The sequence below is a fragment of the Perca fluviatilis genome, chromosome 13, assembly GCF_010015445.1.
Source record: "Perca fluviatilis chromosome 13, GENO_Pfluv_1.0, whole genome shotgun sequence".
NCBI classification, from domain to species: domain Eukaryota; kingdom Metazoa; phylum Chordata; class Actinopteri; order Perciformes; family Percidae; genus Perca; species Perca fluviatilis.
This window is the reverse complement of record NC_053124.1, coordinates 14,999,378-15,020,369: the sequence shown is the minus strand read 5'-3', so window position 1 is coordinate 15,020,369 and position 20,992 is coordinate 14,999,378. Positions and strand designations below refer to the sequence as shown.

The 20,992-nt window shown below is 40.1% G+C and overlaps 1 protein-coding gene across 1 annotated transcript in view; it reads left to right on the top strand.

Annotated features, from left to right (window-relative positions):
• Positions 1-473: 473 nt before the first annotated feature.
• The window catches only part of LOC120571217 (cytoplasmic dynein 1 intermediate chain 1), a 59,829-nt gene continuing 39,310 nt past the window's right edge, over positions 474-20,992 (top strand). Inside the window, exons 1-7 of the mRNA XM_039820026.1 lie at positions 474-755; positions 1,720-1,853; positions 2,104-2,218; positions 3,216-3,303; positions 4,430-4,471; positions 5,860-5,904; positions 6,496-6,611. Of these exons, the coding sequence (XP_039675960.1) occupies positions 1,734-1,853; positions 2,104-2,218; positions 3,216-3,303; positions 4,430-4,471; positions 5,860-5,904; positions 6,496-6,611 (526 nt within the window). The 5' untranslated portion in view covers positions 474-755; positions 1,720-1,733. The remainder of the gene's footprint in view (positions 756-1,719; positions 1,854-2,103; positions 2,219-3,215; positions 3,304-4,429; positions 4,472-5,859; positions 5,905-6,495; positions 6,612-20,992) is intronic.

Below are 20,992 nucleotides of genomic sequence, written 5' to 3'. Positions count from 1 at the left end.
GGGGACATTTAAGGGAAACTTAAAGCTGAAGTTAGCTTCCGATTCGCAGCGTCCGATTCAGCAGCGAAACATAATAATACTAACTTACATTGCTGATTGACTGATCCTCCGTTTTTTAAGGTTAATTATTAATTATGTCTAAAATACGCTTTTAGATTTGTGAAAGCTTTATTGTCTTCACGAGAACGCAATAAAGGGAGATTTCACAGCTTTAAGTTTCCCTTCAATTTCCCCTTAACTGCCGAAACGGAATGTTGGGAATAGGAAGCCAACTTTAGCGTCTTGTAAAGGTGGGCAAATCACTTCAGAAAGTGGGTTGTCACTTTTGAGCTATAATAATGCTAAAGTATCAACATTTGTATATTTGTTAGTTTTCGGCTAACGTTACACCAAAGCACTTCTCCAAATGGCCAGAAGATGGCGGCGTTGCAAAAGCCATGCATGAGATGACAGTGCGTGTCAAAGGAGGTGGGATTTCCTCTCCTCCTTAACATCATCCTCCTACTCCTCTTAGGGATGTATCGGCGTGCGGTGCACCTGTTTTATGTATGATCTGGGTCAACCGCCGCTGAAATGCTCTATTTGTTACCACTGTCATCAGTAGCCATACGAAAGGTTTAAACGACCTATTCGGTGGTCCCCGAGAGACATCGATTCAGTGTGATTTAGGTAGAGGATGTGTTGATTTTTCTCTTTCGGGGTGCAGCAGTGAGACAGCATCTTTGCCGGCCAGACACATCATACGAGTGGACAAGGTACGAGTGAAACAATAACAGTACACTACACGGTTATTTTTGCAAGAAAATAGTCCCCTTTTTGGTACTCGTTATCAAAATGCACTAACGTATTTATGGCAAGGCCTTAAACGCATTAACGTGAGTAGCTACATTACAAACGCTGTCAAATTTGTGATTAGCTAAAGCTGCGAATGCATTTGCGTTAAACAAACGCTTTGAGGTTTGTTCTTCTTCCCGTGTACATTAGCTTTACTTGTGTTTTTTATGTTATGGCGATACTTTGGGTGCGGCGTACATACCTTTTAGTTATTTTCCCATTTATTGTTCCAAAAAGCTTTAGCAGACGTTTTTAAACCTTCAGGGTCGAGTGCCATTAATTTGCAAAATCACTGGTCAGGGTGCAGACTGCTATAAATAGGCAGCCCACCTTTCTCACAGGATTGTCAGTGAGCCTTTTCTAGATCCTCACCAAAAGGCTACATTTAGTCTGCTTTTAATTAAATAATTAAACTAGTATTTCCTGTATGTTCAGTAAACAGGAATAGAGGCAATAATGACGTTGAGCTTTTGAACCTTACCCATGGATCATATAAATGTTTTTTTAATGATAATTCTGTTAATTTGACTAAGGAAATGAACAGAAGTGTCTGCCTAAATATAGCCTAGACACACTGGACTAGTTTTAGGAAAATAGGTACAAGTGTCACACCAATATGGAAATCCCTCTCGGCCCAGTATGGCCTAGTATAGACAGCTGTTTTGCCAATATCAGGTAGCCTACTTATTGGTTGCTGGGCCTGCAAGGTTTTGGATCTACTGTATGGATGTATAACTGCCACACCCAGTGGGTTTTCTGAAGCATCACTTAGGCTCATTGGATACACTTACACTCCTTTATACTGTATCATGTTATAATGAAACCAGAGCATATTGTGACAGTGCCATACGCAGCTCAATCCTGTTCGTTCCTCTTTACTTGAAGCCCCGTAGGACACCATGTCGGACAAAAGTGACCTAAAAGCAGAGCTGGAGCGGAAGAAGCAGCGCCTTGCCCAAATCAGGCAGGAAAAAAAGATAAAGGAGGAGGAGAGGAAGAAGAAAGAGGTAAGGAAAAAAGTGAGTAAATTCACACAACTGGCACTCACTCTCTAGCGTCTTTTGTTTGTGTGTTGATTTTTGTCAGACCGTGACACAAAAAGGCTGAGGTTGTGTGTGTCCGTACATGCATACAATCATCTGTGTGCAGAAGGTTTGTTTTGGAAATTTTTGATCAAAATGTGCATGCATGTGCATGTGTTAGCTTATCCTTTAAGTCGTGATGAGTAAGCTGATATTTTTGTATATTTTGTATATGTATCCTGAGCAGTCAGAGAGCCAGCAGAAGAGAGAGGCCACCCCAGAGGATTCAGACTTAGACCGCAAGCGCAGGGAGACTGAGGCCCTGCTACAGAGTATTGGCATCTCACCGGAGCCTTCACTAGGTACGTAATACTCTTACACCTTAAACAATGATTGAATGATTGTACTGCAAACTGTTTAACTAATTGTTTCAATACCTACAGTAGAGGTTACTTACAGTAGATGATTCTAAAATGACACCAAACGTATTAATTACAGCCAAAAAAGCTCTGAGGGACGTTTTAATGTTTATACTAGCAGACCTAAGATGCACACATCAACCTGATATGTGTAATTTGCTGAAAATTATCAGTCAAATCCTGCCTTACTGATACTGAAATGATCAGATAACTAAAGTATGTTTCTATCTATCTGTGTTATTATCTGTGTTGCCATGACTCTGCATGATAGTTATAGTAACTTTGTCACACATACTATTTTATTAGATTTCATCAGCTAAGACTGTCTTATTTATCCTAGATTGATTCTATTATTTGCTATGCACATTACAGTTGGACTGTGCTGAACATTTTTCTTAATTACTTTGATGTGTCACAACTCCCTTTTATCATCTTTTTCTCTTCCACTGTGTACCTTTTGCGTATCATATATTGTAATAGGGTATCAGGACATGAATCCTATTCATACTTTAAAATGTGATTGAAACATGAATTTAGAAAAGAATGCTGCTAAAAGAATAGCTTCCCTTTACTGCACACAAATCTGATAGATTACTGTAGGTTGAAACCCCAGGGTGCTTTCAGCAAGCTTTTGGAAGCACTGTTCTCTAGTGGTCTGAAATTGCAACAACACCCTCAACAACAAAAAATTGGGTCACTGCTATGCCTGTTATTAGCTTAAGTTATTTATAATGCATCTTCAAATAAAGCTGAGCTGCAAATATAATAAATACAAAATCGACAATGCATTTGATGCCCTGCCCTCCCTCTCCTTTCTTTTGAACATTTATTTTTATTTGATCATCACTCGTTTTACTTTGTTGCATTTCATCCCAATTTATTTGAGCAGTCCATTCTTTGCAGCCTTTAATGTTAGATTCATGTTATTTTCATTATTTAGTCCCGACCCCTGTGTCCCCCTCCAAATCAGTGAGCACACCCAGTGAAACGGGCAGCCAGGATTCAACTGATGGAGGAGCAGCAGGCAGGTAGGCCAAAAATTAAGCATGTCATACCCAAGTTCAATGCCAGAAGTCTTTTTCGGTTCATGAGTCTTATTCAAGAAATGCTAGATGTGAAAGACATATCACACTTGGAAATGTTGTACCCAAAGTTTTTGCTCACTGCTTTTTGAGAGGTTACCAATAAACTGTATGTGGTGCCTGAGTCTTAGACTTTGAAAAAATCATGTGGCCTAAAAATGATCATAATGTGAAGTTGCTTTGGTCTGTGTATATTTTTGGCATGTTGTCACTTTTGACACATATTCTGTCTCTTTTCTTGTCAATGGCACAACAGGTTTAGGTAAGGATGTGTGTCACTAATTGTGAGGCTGTGGTGCCGTGTTAGTTTTTAAATGTGGTATCTGTCACTTGTCATGGCATCTAGTGTTTTGGTGACCACTGTACAGCTTGTTGCTTCTTATAACTAGTCTTGAGAAGTTAAGTTTGATGTCCAGGTACATCTCAGCTGTAGTCCTTCCTGCAAATAAGTTGTTAGTTTGAAAATACTGCACGTTTCCAGATACTATGTATCTCTGTGCAAGCAAGTACCACATTGGTAAACTTTCAGAAAGGAGCCTTAGGGAGCCATGTTTTGAATACGTTGTGAAGTAGCTGATTTGAGCCCAAGTTACAGAATGTAAGCTTTTTCCCTCATTGATAACACACTAGACCAGTGGAGCAACTATTAACCTTTAAGTTCTGCAAATGGCTGCTCTGGTAAATTAAACCTGCAGTTGAGAAGTCTTCTCAACTAGAGAGTGGTCATCAAGCGCTTTCCATTTGCTTTTTATATGGCAGCTGACTGTAGAGGTCAGTGTGTGAGTGATGCCCTCAGGGGTCATTAGTAATGTGTTGTTCTGGTATGGCCAGGGGTGGAATTGGGGATTAAGAATGTGTGGGAGCGCAATACTGTTCCTAGCAGAAATAAATTCTCTTATATAAAACTTTTCGTTTCTTTTTAAGCTTTTACAAATTGGATTTTACAAATTGGTGAGTTAGTTCCACTGCCTGGAATGAAAGATTTTTTTTCGCCCCAAATCCACCCTGGATGATGGCATGCCATTTTGTAGCTTTTCCATTTGTGGCTGTGTATGTGTGTGTCCCTTCTTAGGTCAGGTTTCTCTAAAAACAAGTCCCAAGCACAGAGCTCAAGGTAAGCATTTTCATGTCAAACCCAGGAATTCCTCCCGCTCTTTCCCTTTTTTTTTTTTTTTATAGCTTAGTTTACTGTCCTGTGAACACAAAGAGGCACCCGCAGTGTTGTCAGTGGACTCAGCAATATGTTCCCTTCATGAATTTTTTTTTTTTCAACACAGAGCCCCTCTTTTCCTTCATTCCTTTGGTGACGTCCTGTCTGAAGCCCGACTGTCTCCCTTAATACCAGCTCAAAATATGTCTGTTTGCATGAGTTGAGCCATGGAAGTAATTTCAGCCTTCAAAGAGTTGACAATCTGCTGCTTAAAGTGTCATCGCTGTTACTGCAAAACAGCCGTTCTGTCAGGCTAAAGAAATGCCTTGCCACTCTCACCTGGCGCTGCGTGGCACAAGCTGAAGGTCTGATGGGTGTGTTCCTGGCCCTCAAAGGGATCATCAAATAGTGTAGTGCTGTTGGAAGCGCTATTCTTTCAAAGTTGGTTGATTTCAACCAAGTTGCCATAAAACTCTCTAGGTTACAATTGCTTTGCTTTCCCTGTTATTCCTACCTCCCCAAAATAAAGAAGAAGAATGTATAACTGCTGAAGAACAATGCAAATGCACTGAATGAGCTCAGCAATTTCATCATGGTTTGGCTTCTTTATAATCTTTATAAATGCATTTTAATTTGATTTTCATATGGTGAACGTTATGTGAATATTGTACTGTACATAGATGATGTATGTTGTGCTGTAGGTGTGAGATGGAAATCTTATTGCTGGATACATTGTTCATGGCTTTCATGCATCGTTTGACACACATTTGAATATGAAACATCAAGACACAGAATGTCACTCGAATTAATGTTATGTATGTTGCTAAGATTGGATGCTGTAGATGATTAAAACATCCAAACCAAGATTTCTGCAATGTTTTCCTACATTTAAAAGTCATCATGTCAAATTGTTTTCCCACTGAAAACCATGAAATCATTTTGCTCTTCTTCCACGCAACAATGGAAACATTTTTGTCCATAAATGTATCGGTATTTTCAACTTGTAGATTCCTGGCAAAAGACCAATAAATCTATTACTAGAGATGAGCCTATATCTTTAAATAAATGGAGTACATTCGATTTTAAATGAAATACAATGTCTCCCTAACGTATAGCCCTCCCACACTATATCCACTTGTCTAAACATTTTTCCATTAACAGTGCCATTTTTGCATGAAATTCAATGGGAATCCCCGTGTTAAGCTGTTCTCTAGATAAGTGGTCTGTGGGTGAGTGTGTATGCGCATACATGTGGTAATGTGTGTTTATGCGCTACTGACACGAGCCAATGTTTGTTAAAATGTCTTTATGTAAACATGCATGTCCTTTCTTGTCTCCGTTGGTGACATCAGGACGCTGCAGTGGGACACAGACCCCTCTGTGCTGCAGCTGCAGGCGCGATTCTGAGCCACATGTTCATTTTCCCTTTTTTTTTTTTTTTATTATTAAAAAAAATTTTTTTTTTTTTTTTTTTTTTTTTTTTTAATTTTTTTTTTTTCCAAAAAAAACACCCCCCCTCCTTGTTCTGTTCTAAATATAATTGAACACATTTGTTTTCTTCCAGGTGAGTTTTAAATTCTCCATGCACTCTAAACATAAAGTATATTTTGTGTCATTAGCAAGTTATGTAACATTACTGTCATGTATTTCTTTTGACCAGAAATATTCTTGAATGATTTCTAGGCAAAAGAACCGCATGACAGTGTGACAACTCTTTTCACTTGCCTTTCAGGGCTTCTGTATATTTGACATTGCATTGGCACGTAATAATAGTCTAATTTAACAATCCATTTAAAGGTTCAACCACACATTAATGACGCTATCTTCTGAATATTGATATAGTGTTTGCTACAGACACAAGGCTCTACATGTTATGTATTGCTTTACACTTTGAAACTAATGCAAATGTATTGTACCATATACACGACAAATCGAGTTTATGCATTATATAACTATGCTAATGGCAACATCTTGTCTCTGTTACCCAGGCGCAGGATGCAGAGGCTGGGAGCCTCTAAGATCACACAGGTAGACTTCCTTCCCAAAGAGGTGGTCTCTTACTGCAAGGAGACGCAGACGCCACTCACCGCCCACCTGTCTGAAGGTAAGTATTTGTGTGTGTGTGTGTACATGTGCATTAGTGACATACCATCTATAGTCTATGATTCAAGCTGTTTTAGGGTCCATGGGGCACCAAAGTTCACAAGAGGCAACAGACGGTCTCCGGTTGCAAATCATCGTCGTTGTGAGGTTGAATTTGATACTCCTTCTGTTAGCTAGTTCAGTCTGTAAACCTGGAGTAATTTCAAGGCTGACAGATAAAAAATGTTTCCTGAGGGATGTTGCAGCATCGCTGTGTGTATGTGTGTTGTATATGCACAAAGATGTACATTTGTGTATGCGTGTTTACATATTCGTAACCATTATGGACAGTTTAGTATTCTTGAATAGGAAGAGCTGTCATTCATTCCATCATGATTTGGTCTGGGACGAATAGGTACACAAGAAAATGTGTGTCTTTTTAAATGTGTGAGTACGAGTGTGTTGGCATGTGCGGTTATGTGTGTGTACGTGGAAATGTATATGTGTATATTTGTGTCTCTGCAAGTGGGCGTGTGTGCTGAGCTGCAGTTACTAAACACATCCATATGGTGGAAACTGAGGTTAGTCCTGCACTAGACTTGGTGGTAGTAAATTCAAGGAATATAGATTTAAGTATTTTTCTATTGGAGGAGAAAGGCGAAGGAGATTTGGATGAATGACATGTTGCAGTTGTTCCACTAAATTGAACTTCTAAGACTTTATCCTTATTCCAAATGCAGATATTCCATTAAGAAACGTCATCTTCACATGTAGGAATGCACATACCAATACTTCTACACACACACACACACACACACACACACACACACACACACACACACACACACACACACACACACACACACACACACACACACTCCCCCTATGATCTTCTCTATCTTCCCTCTTATAGTTGCCAAGACAGCTGGCACCCATGTGACTGTGAAGGGGTTGTACTTCCTGCTTCCTGTCATTATAATAGATGGTCTGGTGTGGATTCCACTGCCCTCCTCCACCAGCAAACCACCACGCACATACACACACGTCTTTCCTCATCAGCATCCAAACGGCCCACCTCACCGCCCCCCATTTCCTTGACGAATCCAGGAATAGATCATTTATTCAACAAGTGCACGGGCACTGACTCACATGTGTCTGCTCTGTGCTGGGAGACATGCACATGCATGTGCGCGCGCACACACACACACACACACACACACACACACACACACACACACACACACACACACACACACACCAGAATCTGATTCAAGTTTTTTGGCCAAGTCTGCTTGCACATACAAGGACTAGTCAAAGGTTATCAGTTACCTACATGCTGTAGTCACAGTTCAAGTAGTCTTTGTATACATGCAAACAAGTGTCGGCCCATTTAGGTTTGTTTGTTTTCAGCTTCCAACAGCATTTTGTGTGTGTGTGTGTGTGTGTTTGTGGTTGTGGTGTGTGTGTTTGTGTGTGTGTGTGTGTGTGTGTGTGTGTGTGTGTGTGTGTGTGTGTGTGTGTGTGTGTGTGTGCGCACGAACATCTGGGAGCCAGAGCAGAGCTGTGGTGGTCTACAGGGAGGTGACCCTGGCCTTAGGAGACCCTCCTGCAGACTACCACAAAGCTTGTGTGTCTGGAGAAAAGAGGAAAAGAGGCTAATGGCAGAGCACCTGCCTGCACTTCTGGCTTTGTGTTTGTTCAGGCCAGTTTCATTTGTTAATTACTGAACCTAACATGCACACAACAACCCACATTTCTTTTTCAGGTTGCTGCTACAGGTTGTGTACATATTTATTTAGGCCACGACTTGAAATTTTCTGTCTGTTTTCGTCTTCCCAGCCAGCTAAAGCTGGTTACAGATTTCTATTGAATCTCTACGTTTTTGTTGTTAAAAAAATAGGTTATTTATAACTGTAGCTACTTAAAATATTGGATGCCAATCCTCAGCGGATTTGTCTAGGGATGCAGAACGATTAAAAATTCCCAATTTACTGTAAGGTTGGACACCTAAGTCCCCTTTAGGACCATACAGCCATTAGAGTAGAGCTAATGGCTGTATGAGGATTGACTTGACAGGGCCTAGGGTAATTCTGTGTGGTTTTAGTTTGGAATTTGGTATGCATGTATATGCAAAAATGTATAAAATTTCACTATTTGTATTTATCAGACCAATAACTTTACTCTTTATATTAATACCATATTAAGAAGTCCCTCTCTTTCTCCACCTAATACAACCTTACTTTGAAATGATTTATCCGACACCCAATGCTGTCTTCATTTCTTTCTTTCTTATACATTCTTAGTCTTTCTTTTCCTCCCTTTTCTCTTTGCCCTCTGGCTCTGAGCTGGGCCAAAAATGTTCTGTAAATAAACTAATGCTACCTCTGTGTTATGTTAAAACATATATTGTAGAGTGAGAAGAGAGATTTAGTGGAGAAAGCCAGCTGGCTGCTCTGGAGGAATGAACGGAAGGGTAAATCTGTTGTCTTAATGATGGTGGTGTGTCCTAGGGCTGTATAAATCTCTATGAAGGACCTCTAGTTGTGTGTGTGTGTGTGTGTGTGTGTGTGTGTGTGTGTGTGTGTGTGTGTGTGTGTGTGTGTGTGTGTGTGTGTGTGTGTGTGTGTGTGTGTGTGTGTGAGAAATAGTTAGTTTGTTGTGTTTCAGCATTTTAACAGTAATTCAGCATGTCTCAAGGTTAGCAAACTGATCCTGGTTGGACTGTAGTGACCTGCCAAACTGAAAAGAAAAATTCCCAAAAAGGATTAGTATTTTATAAAAAAAATTTTGGTAAGGGCCTGAATTTACTGGATACTCCTTAATGTAGAAGGTGTTTTTGTCTTAAAACTGTAATATTCACATCAAGCGTGTGTGTGTGTGTGTGTGTGTGTGTGTGTGTGTGTGTGTGTGTGAAAGGAAGGAGAAGTGTAGTCTCATCGTGATCACTTTAAATAATTGACAGATGACTCAGGGATTCTCTCATGACTTCTTGTCCTCATGAACTACTGACCTCCCCAGTTCTCATATCTGCCCTTAGGTGGCTGGTTGTGTTGGTGTGTGTGACATGAGTATGCTTTGTAGGAGTGTGTGTGTGTGTGTGTGTGTGTGTGTGTGTGTGTGTGTGTGTGTGTGTGTGTGTGTGTGTGTGTGTGTGTGTGTGTGTGTGTGTGTGTGTGTGTGTGTGTGTGTGTGTGTGTGTGTGTGTGTGTGTGTGTGTGTTGGAGGCTGAATACAGCTTTATCAAATTGTATAGTTGTACGGAGTTTGTGTTTTAAAGCTCCCATGGAGTTTGTGTGTGTGACTCTCATTTAAACCAGTTAATGATATGGCTTTTCATTTCCGTGACCAATTGCCTTCCTATAATCGTGATGTGTAGCTGTCTATGTAGGTTCCTTTTCCCATTGGCTGCTGACTGATCTGTCTGTCCTGAGCGTCCATTGTGTCAGGCAATCGGATTAGCCCCAGTCACGGTTGGCTCCAGCTATTTACCGTTATCCTAATGGGTATGAATGGACCGGCTTGTCGTAAGGGATGGACGCTTTGTCTAACGACATAGCAGGGAAATAAAGTAACGTCTAATGTGGTGTGTGATAGTAACCTAACCTACTAAGGTCAAACAAAGTGTGTGTTGGGTAGCTGGTGTTTCATGCCTCTATCTCTGCTTAACCATGTTGACATGTTCTTAAGAAAGAGAAGTGGCTTGTGTTTCGAATTTACTATGCGCTTTTCATCCAAAATAGAATCCAATATAAATAAACACTGAAACTAACTGTACCGTACAACCAGGTGTTTGTTGTTGTAACGTTACTGGAGTGAGGCAGCGAGACCGGGGTGTGCTAGCTGGCTAAATTAGCATTAGATTAGTCGACTCGTCTGTCTATACAGCTAACGTTAAGTGGCAAACCTATTCGTGGGTTAGCCCAGTGCTGTTAAAAGTGGTCATCTGTAATCTTGTAATCCTATAACATTACCCACCAAGCATTAGCGTTAGCTACTTGTCAACGTAGCTACATTGTAGTAACGTTATGCTGGATGGATATTGAAATATCATATCAGTAAATTAGGTCTCTGCTGTATTACTGTGTTGCAAAAAAAAAAAAAAAAAAAAAGCTGTATTACAGTTACTGGGTATAATTCTTTTTGTGACATTGTATGATTTACAATTACTCTCGAACCTATCATCTGGGTTCCCGTGTTTTGACGGAAGTTAGAGTAATTAGAGCCTTCACCGGCCGGTGTAAATGTGGTGAAAGAAAAATGACTTCAGTAACAAAAAGGAGTATGCCTACATATTATGAAGAAAGAAGAAATCATCTTTAAAATAGAACCATCTAAAAGTAGCACAAGGAAACAATGCCAGTACAACTTACAGTATCTCACAAAAGTGAGTACACCCCTCACATTTTAGTAAATATTTCATTATATCTTTTAATGGGACAAAGTATTAAGTGTACAGCTGGTATAACAGTGTAAATGTGCTGTCCCCTCAAAATAACAGCCATTAATGTCTAAACTGCTGGCAACAAAAGTGAGTACACCCCTATGTTAAATTCCCATAGAGGCAGGCAGATTTCTATTTTTAAAGGCCAGTTATTTCATGGATCCAGGATACTATTCATCCTGATAAAGTTCCCTTGGCCTTTGGAATTAAAATAGCCCCCCATCATCACATACCCTTCACCATACCTAGAGATTGATAACCTAGATCTGGTCTGTTATGACAAAGTAACTTTAATTACACAATAACACTTTAATGAGTTATCGTGTTGAAAAAAAGCATGATTACATTGAAAAGCAGTTCTCAATTATTTCTCTCAAATGTATGTTGAACATGTCCTGTAGATACTTCTGTACACAACAAACAAATATTACTGGGACCACTACAAATCAACATTTAATACCTATAGTCACATTATAGACACTATCCCTGTAGTCTCGCATTGCCAGACCTTCCTCCACAGCACCGCGGAGAAGGGTCTGGCTAGTCCACACAGCATTTCGGGATAGGAGAAAAACGTGCTCTGGTTTATTGGCATTTCTTTAAACCAATCACAATTGTCTTCGGTCATCAACGGTGCCTCTGCAAAATAGCCTCGGGAAGGAACTTGTTTTGGTGGAACAACGTGTACATTCAAAGGTTGTTTTAGTCGTGCAACAGAAAACTCAGATTGGACAGATCATCTAGCTAGCTGTCTGGATTTACCCTGCCGAGATCTGAGGAACAGTTAACCATAGTCCTCATTAATCGACCGGAGTTTAAAATTCCAACACAAAAAGCGGAAGGTAACGGACATCCAGCCGAAATGAGGGACATCCGGTGGAATTTCCGGCGGCACCTGAACAATGCCAGAAATGAAACGTCTATCCCTGTAACAATTTGGCCACAATTATACACATTGATCATACACGGTCCAGCAATATACTAAGTTTTTATCTACTCTTGTTTTTGTTGTTGGCACTCTTAGCTTTATTCTGCAAAGTAATTTTTCCTGAATTTCTTTGAATATAAGTAAACAAAGGTAAGACCATGGCCAGCAACGGTCGCAATGTGACGGGTTAAAGTTAAGTTTTTGGGCTTGACCAAAACTTTACTCTGTAGTGTTAGTCCTAAATATATTACAGGAAAACATTCCCCTGTGCTAAATAGAAATTGTGTTATATTTTGTCCTTAGGTTCTAAAATAAAACACGTAATTATCACTGTTGAACATGACACTTTTGAACCCTTTCTTGGGTCTACTATTTAACCATAGCAGTTGAAATGTTTCACCTCCATTTTCCTCAGGTCTGACAATACCTGTGTATTGTAGAGACAAGTTTTCAACGCTATACACATGGGAGGAGGGATGAGATTTCACATTTTCACAGATAGTTTCAGAAAAATGTGGGCAACATTTATGCCTCTCTCTTTGTTTCTCCCTGCATCCCTCCTCTGGACTGGCCAATCGCTCTTGCCATGAACGGAGTGAATGTCAGTACTCTGACAAACCCACTCTTTTACTTTACTGATGCCAATCTAAAGAGAAGTGTGTGTGTGTGTGTGTGTGTGTGTGTGTGTGTGTGTGTGTGTGTGTGTGTGTGTGTGTGTGTGTGTGTGTGTGTGTGTGTGTGTGTGTGTGCGTGTGTGCGCACTTGCTTGCTTGAGATGTTGGCAAGAGCAGGAAAGGTCAAGGGGATTGCAGGCATTTTGTGCATGTGCTTGTGCACGTATACATGCGTCCAGGTTGGCATGGGTGTAGTCTGACCCAGTTTGAAGTTAATTGGTTTTGCTTAGTGGAGCCTTAAAAGATCCATTATAGGCCTCAGTGAAAAGGTAGCCAAAGAAATAAAGACAAAATGAAGGGAAGGGAGAACGAGAGAATGTAAAAGATGAATGTCAGAGAAAAAAACAGAGGAGTGGAGGATGAAGAACAAGAGAGAAACAAATGGGGTAGAAGCAGTGGAGGCCACTGAGAGATGTTGCAGCAGTTATATTACAATATTACAAGTGATTGTTTGCAATGAACCACAACTAGGGGCCTTCAGAAGTACGTGTGTGTGTGTGTGTGTGTGTGTGTGTGTGTGTGTGTGTGTGTGTGTGTGTGTGTGTGTGTGTGTGTGTGTGTGTGTGTGTGTGTGTGTGTGTGTGTGTGTGTGTGTGTGTGTGTGTGTGTGTGTGTGTGTGTGTGTGTGTGTGTGTGTGCGCGTGTGCGTGTGTGTGCGTGCGTAGAATATGAAAAAAACCTTCTTAGGGGTAAAAGTTCATGGGGTCAAGAGTGTGTATGTGTTAATGTCCGTGCATTCGTATGCATAAGTATGTATGCATGACTCACTCTCTCTCCCCCCTCCAGTATTTTCTGGCCCATTAGTTTTCAGGGTCTGTACAGCTTGAGTATATAGTTGGTCAGTAATTCACTCCTTAAGTATATTTACTGCAATAAGTGGCTTTCTTTTGACATGTGGTGGAATGGTAATGGCCTCTAATTGCAAGAGAAACCCCATTTGGTGAGTGTACTTGCACACATACACATAAGCATACAGATTCATAAATGTAAACACACATGTGCAGACCAACTTACATGAGAATAAACAAGCATGCACACACCACCAGAAATGTACACAGAAGCACGCATACACACTGGCAAAGCGGCCACACACGCACAAACGTCACCTGAGCTCTACATAATCCTATAATAGAGCAGTTAAGAAACCAAACTTCAAATGTATGAAAAGATCCTGACTATTGGACCACATCGGTCCAATTAGAGTGTTTTTTCTTCATGTATTTTTCCACAAACTTCTAAATATATTAAAAATGGTTCAACAGGCCCTGAACTGGTAGATATTTATCAAAAGTTGTACACAAAATGTCCTTAAGGATTTAATCCAATATGGCTGGTTTTTAAATTGGCAAGCCGTCTGAAACTCATTACTTCATGAGTTAGTTTGTATCATTAGGTTATTGAAGTGTTTATATTACACGTATGAGTTTGTCTGATGTGCCTTATATAGGTATAAAACCTAAAAGGGAGTTCTGATTTTTTGAAGTGGGGTTGTATGAGGTACTTATCGATAGTCAGTATACAACCTACAGTAGATGGCGGTCGGCACGCCAACAGTTTGGATAAGCAGGCAGGAGTACGGACACAGAGGCTAAGCAATGCACTGCTGTGGACGGGGGGAGCAGCAAAATATATTCTGGACACCTAAAACAAAAGACCCAATATCAATTTAATTGTATGCTATGTTTAGAATATTTTCACCGTTTTGAGTTGCAGTCAGGCAGCCCTTTACGAGGGGGAACTAAAGTCATTATATCCATCTTTGCTCTCTTCAAAACCACCAGACCCCTTTGACCAAAACAGTAATTTCACCTTGAGGACACAGTTTCTGCTGTTTGTTATTGTGTGACTTTGGTGAATCCGAACTAACCCTTTAAAACACCAACGTCCAGTCGTCCATTTACTAATACACTGACTATGGATAAGTAACTCATACAACCCCACTTCAACATATCAGAACTATCCCTTTAAGGCCGGTTACACACTGGAAGCGGCGCGCGAGCGTGTCAGCTGCGTGGCGTGTCCGTTTATATTTCGGCTCCCATGTTAACAGGTCAGAGCTTACACACTGCCGGCATGAGACGCGTGCCTGCTAGAAATAGAACCTATAGAAGCCTATTTTTCACGCGAGACGCGAGCGTGTTGGAAGCGTTTCAAGGCAAAATAGAATAGGAAAATATTTGTATATGTCATTTAGACACAAATACATATTAATAAATGACATATTGATGTTTGAAAGTCTAGGTTTTGACATAAATGTAGATATAAATGTAATACAAAATTTCAGAGAAAAGATTTTCAAATATTGCACCTGTCATACAGAACGAAATATTCTGTAACATATTTTGCAGTCAATACTGCCGACGTTGTCTTGCTTTAATCAAATCAGTAGGCTATATATAAATGGTAGGATAGGCTACGATAACAACGTAGTGTGTGTTCTGAGTGACGGTCCAACATCAGATAGGCTATATAGGCTCTTTACAGCTACACAAAGTTGTTCAGACAGCCCACTTACCCATTTATCAGTTTGAATCTGTCGGCACTATGTCGCGAGATCAGCCCTCCCTGTACTTAGCAGCAGGAGCAGCGCCGCGTCTGACACGCTTCTGGTATGTAGGACACAGAAAAATCCACGCAGCTGACACGCAGCTGAGACGCAACAGAAACGCCACGCTCGCGAGACGCGTGCAGTGTGGCCTAATACTTTTTATTTATCAAAGTTTAATCGATTAACAAGTCAGAGAATATGCACTGTGAGCTGACAAATAATTCAAAGAAGTGTATTGAAGTTGTGAGAGTGTAGTGGGTGACAGTTAACAATGCAGTAAATACAGTAACCACATAAAATGTAGGGTTGTGTAAACAGCTTAATGACAGCTTATTAGCAGTTGTCACATAATTGTTCTCATGTAAAGTAATGATTGATTGTAGCTGTTTTGTTTTGTCTAGTTTCTCCCGCAAGACATAATCAGGAGGGGAAATATTACTGTGTTGGGCAGCAGGCTGAGGTCCTTTTTAAGTTCCCTCATTCAGTTTATCTTGTGTCTGTATTTGGCATTTTCTACAATCCAGTAAAGCAGCGACGCATTTAAATAAAAACAGTCAATGTAACACACTCTCACACAAAACCGACATGACTGAGGGGTTTGTGGGCAGTCTTTAAGGTCCTGGAGGGAGGAGTGTGGTTGCATGAGTGGTGTGTGCTTTGCATGGTAAGGTACTTATATGTTTCTGTATGTGTCTGTGTAATGTGTATGTACATATACTATGTGTGTATGCATGCAGCAACATATGGAAGTGCTTGTCTCATACATTGTTGTTGTTCCAGCCAAGCGGCTACAACAGACTGAAGTGTGTGTGTGTGTGTGTGTGTGTGTGTGTGTGTGTGTGTGTGTGTGTGTGTGTGTGTGTGTGTGTGTGTGTGTGTGTGTGTGTGTGTGTGTGTGTGTGTGTGTGTGTGTGTGTGTGTGTGTGTGTGTGTGTGTGTGTGCATATGTGAGAGAATGTGAATGTTTTCTAAGGGCAATATTCAAGGCAAATAGAGAATAGCCACAGTGAGTATACCCAGAGGACTCTGAACAAAATGTACTCAGTTGTTTTACTTTGAATTTCCTACTGAAAGTACATTTTAGAATTGCCTTTTTATGTTTGGTGACTTCTGGAAATGTGGACAAGTGATTGCCTTGAGGTAGCCGCTTCTAGTGATACTATTTCAACCAAGTGTGAATGTGCTGTACGTGCATGTTCGCACACATGCTGCACACACAACCTGATACTTCAGATCAGACTTGGGTTTTGCTATTATGATCTCCCCTCGTCTTTCCCCTGCAGACGCACATAATCGACCAGTGCTTCTCACTTTCTCTCCTCTTGGAACAACTCTGAATTTTACTTTCATCGCCATCGCCCTCAAAAGGGCAAAGCCTTCACTCCTGTTTCACTTACGAAATTGATGTAGGGTCCCTAGCGGTTTCTGTCAAAATGGCCATGGCATTAAAACCCAGAAAACCTCTTGGTATTAGAGAAAAAATAATGTCTTTCACAGTGCGTAAGGTATTCCAAGTGAGTCACAGATGATTGCAATTTTCCCCTATGACCACCGTATAATAAGTTACATGAACCCCTTCTTCATCTCCCTCCCTTTTTTTTTTTTTTTTTTTTTTTTTTTTTTTTTTTTTTTTTTTTTTTTTTTTTTTTTTTTTTTTTTTTTTTTTTTTTTCTCCCTCTCTTTTTTTTTAGCAAAATGGCCATCATCCAAAATAATATTTGCCATCTGATGAGTGCTTCAGATGAGTAGGAATACAGTTTCATGTGTCCCTTTTTTTCTCTTTTCAAATGTTTTCTTTTTTCTCCTTTTTCGCTTCCATCTCATTGAACTTGACTTTTTGACATGTGTGCCCCACCCTTCCCCCTTCTTGTTGCATTTTTTTATACGTGTGTAAAAAAACAGCCTGTCTTGAACGTTTGCCTGGGTGGTCTCGCTTGTACTACGAGAACCCTTCGACTCTCCAGGGATTTTCATTTGAGAGAGTAGCGGTTCACTGCCACAGCTAGCCTGCAGCTCATAGCCCTGCATACTTCATTTTAGTTGTTTCAGTTTGATGTTTTTTTAACCCTTTGTTAAGCATAATTGAGCCTTTTAACTGTGTTATGCACCCTTTTTTATTTTACTTTTAGAAATGGCACCTTAGACAGACCAAATGTTTTAACACAATTAGCCAGTTAAAGATATTAATCCCACATATTATTTGTCAAGTCAAAATAAACTAGGTTGAAACTACGTCATTTTGTTTTCAATTGTTCTTCAGTCCCCCCCGGTGATCAAATTTAACAGGCTTTCAAATCAGCTCACTTTTGTTTCTTGTTTAAATTTCCGGGTCATTATCACAGTTTATAGCTTGACAGTTGATTGAAGTGAAATTTGATAACAATGCTGGTTTTCTGTTTGGCTGCCGTGTGGCATGCTATTCTGCAACTCTCCAGCAGGGAGCACTCTTGGCACATGTACTTGAGGGCTCCCTCTTTCTCACAAACCAGAAATGTCAGAGATTTTTATTATAAATTAGTATCAGCTGAAATTAAATGATGGTATTATAAAATAACAGTTTTACAATTAATCTGAAACATGGTGACTTTTAAAGTCTTAATTTGATTGACATATTAGATTTAAGGACTGTGCTTTCTTTGACTCATAATAATAATACTAATTAATAATGTATACTTTATTAATCCTGGAAAATTACAATGTTTTCACTCTGTTGTTATTACACACATTACACACACATTTTCAGAGTGAATATAGTTAATATAGGTCTATATATTTATTTGACAGTGTTGCTGAGTTGCTGTGAATATGTATGTCTATTTTAGTACAATCCAGAAGTATTCAACCCCAAGCATCAACCCTTAGCAGGCCTATAAAAACATCAGTCTGTCCGTCCCTCATTAAAACAAAATGAAACACCATCGTCATCCAAGTGGCAAACACAGACCTCCAATCACCATCTGAGCCACACACACTCACAAACACACATACACACAGCCCTATATCTGAGTGACACAAATCCCAGCTCAGATGACGCGTTGAAAAGTGAGTCGATGCCACAGCGGTGATTTTATGTAAGACTGTTGGTCTGTCTCTCTCTCTCTCTGACTGGGTTTTTGACAGTTTGGAAAGTTTGAAGTCATGGGTTTTAATCAGGGTCTTGCGGCCGGGCTCAGAGCATGGCGTGGCGTGGCATGATGGCTCAGTTTAAAGATGTGGGTCTGGGTCGGGGCCAAGCCTGGGTGGCACTGCTAGAAAGAGAAGGGGGTGAGACAGGGAGAGAATGGGGGGTGGGGGAGGGCTGAAAAAGAGAAGGAGATGGGGAGAGAATCTACTCAGACTGCACCCACAGCACACAGCAGAGTTTGCCGCAGACCCCCAAAGACCTGAATGGGCTGCATTAATGAAAGCTGATTATGTGAGGGCATGCATGTGTGCATATGGTGTAGACTCGGGTGTACATAGACTTGAAAACACACAAACATACACACACACACACACATACACAATGTTTGATCAGTGTGAGGAAGTGTGGTGAAGAGATGAATTAATCTAAATCATCCTGCGGGTTTTACCCTCACCAGTTTTACACCAGGTCTTGCTGCTAATGTGTGTGTATGCGCCTAATACTTTTACCCCTACTGTGGTAATCATGACTTGATGAACCATGGTGAATATAAAGCATTATTTTCTATTAAAAACAAATGGAAAGGCAAACAAACTGAAAGAAATTAACAAATTGAAGTAAAAGGCTTTAGAGGATTATGAGTTGTCACTTTGTCTTTTACTAAGTAAAATCCTGGGCCTCTCTATGCAGAAAAAAAGTATTTAACAAGCAAATACTTAACATTTGACTGACTTTGTATGTGTCTTAAGTGGTGTTGTGTCCTCTGGAATACGATTTACTTGCAAGAAGTTGCAACTGTGCACTCAGTTAATGCCATTTTGTTACACTTTTCTCTACAGTCTCCTCTGTCTGTCTCGACCATCAACAGATCAATGAGATTCTTGACCTCTCAACTCTCAGAAAATGATCTGTTCGACTTTACTCCGCGGCTGGCTCTAACCCATCAATTTGCTGTCCAACCAGACTAAAAGAGGTCCCTAAAATGTTGGCAGTGTTTCTCCGTGTTCAGAAAAAGAGTTTTGTGTGAGTCCAGCTGTTTATTAACAAAACTTAGTGACCTGTCTTAGGTTGCCTGGACAGTTCACTGGTCTAAAGCATTGAAAATAAGATAGATGAGTATTTCAATCTGTGGGTATATACTCAAAATAGGCCATGATGAAAAATGGTGTGATAAAGAAGGATAAAGAAGAGCCAAAGTACTGTATTCCCGATTTTACTGTTTGCTTTATGCATTTAGTGTAGATTTTATACAGTTTTCTAGACTTGTACAAAATCATTCTATGGATTAGTATCTTTAAAAAAAAAATGTCATGTTAAAAAATAATTGCCCCTGTAGCAAGAGAAACTGCGCATAGGCTTGTCATATCACATTTGATTTAGAATTGCGTCATTTTACTTTGACCTACAGTATATTATTATTTCAGTCCTATAAAATCATTGTGGTTAGATATATCTTTTGGATAACAAGGATTATATTACTGTAGGTGGGACGAATTAAAGTGAGAAAATTCCCCTGATGCCTCAGGTCATTTGTAATATATGCAGAGGTGAAGTGGATGTAGTTTGAGTGTGTGCGTGTTGTGTCTGTCTCTAACATTAAGAGCTGTTTTCAGTGGAATTAATGCATGTGTGTGTGTGTGTGTGTGTGTGTGTGTGTGTGTGTGTGTGTGTGTGTCGTGCCAGGGCCACATTAGAGGAGCCTTTCAAGTCATGTCAGCCGCCTCCTACTCCTCTGCATAGTGCTTGTGTTGTGGTCTTCTCAACAGCCAACCTCCCAGAACCCCCGCGAACTGTGTGTGTGTGTGTGTGTGTGTGTGTGTGTGTGTGTGTGTGTGTGTGTGTGTGTGTGTGTGTTGTGTGTGTGTGTGTGTGTGTGTGTGTGTGTGTAATGTTGTAGGGTTATTCCCAGTGTGTGGGATCCCCCAAAATCCTGCTGCATTTCTCTTTTGTGTCCTTCTTCCTGTTTCCGCCGCCTCTTTATCATATCAGTATCTCTCTTTCTTTGTGATTAATACAATAGAGATTTATAAAAAATTATGAGTTCTGTCAACTTTGATTATGCGTGACTCAGTTTAGCAGTCACCTCCATACTGCTATAATAAGTCTGCGGCTCTGCCCCCATAATGTAGTCGATGACAAACTTGGGGCCTGGTCTCATCCTCCCCTCTACACACACACACACACACACACACACACACAAAAACAAAAAAAAAAAAACTACAAACACACACAAAAACAAAAAAAAAAAAAAAAAAAAAAAAAAAAAAAAAAAAAAAAAAAATCTTTGATAACTACGCCAACCGCTCCAAGCATGCGCTTAGACATTTCAGCACACTAGCACTTACTGTGGATTGAGTTCAGAATATAAGGTCAGCGAAGGCTTTGATCATTACCAAACAGAAAACATGCTAACACATTATTGCCGTGACACACCATGCCATTGTGCTTTATGTACTAGCCGAAGGGGAGCAGAAGACAGCGTGTATCTTTTATATGCTGTCAGTAAATTTAAAACTCTCTACATGCTCGATAGTAGCTGCCTACTGTGAAATAATACAAGATGTTTAAGTTAATGAAATTCTCAGCGGTGTATCAGCCTTCATTAAGACTGTTTTCTTTATTCCACAAACAGATCAGCCCATTACTCTCACTTGAACTATTTCACTCTTCTATTGGTTCATAAAAGCA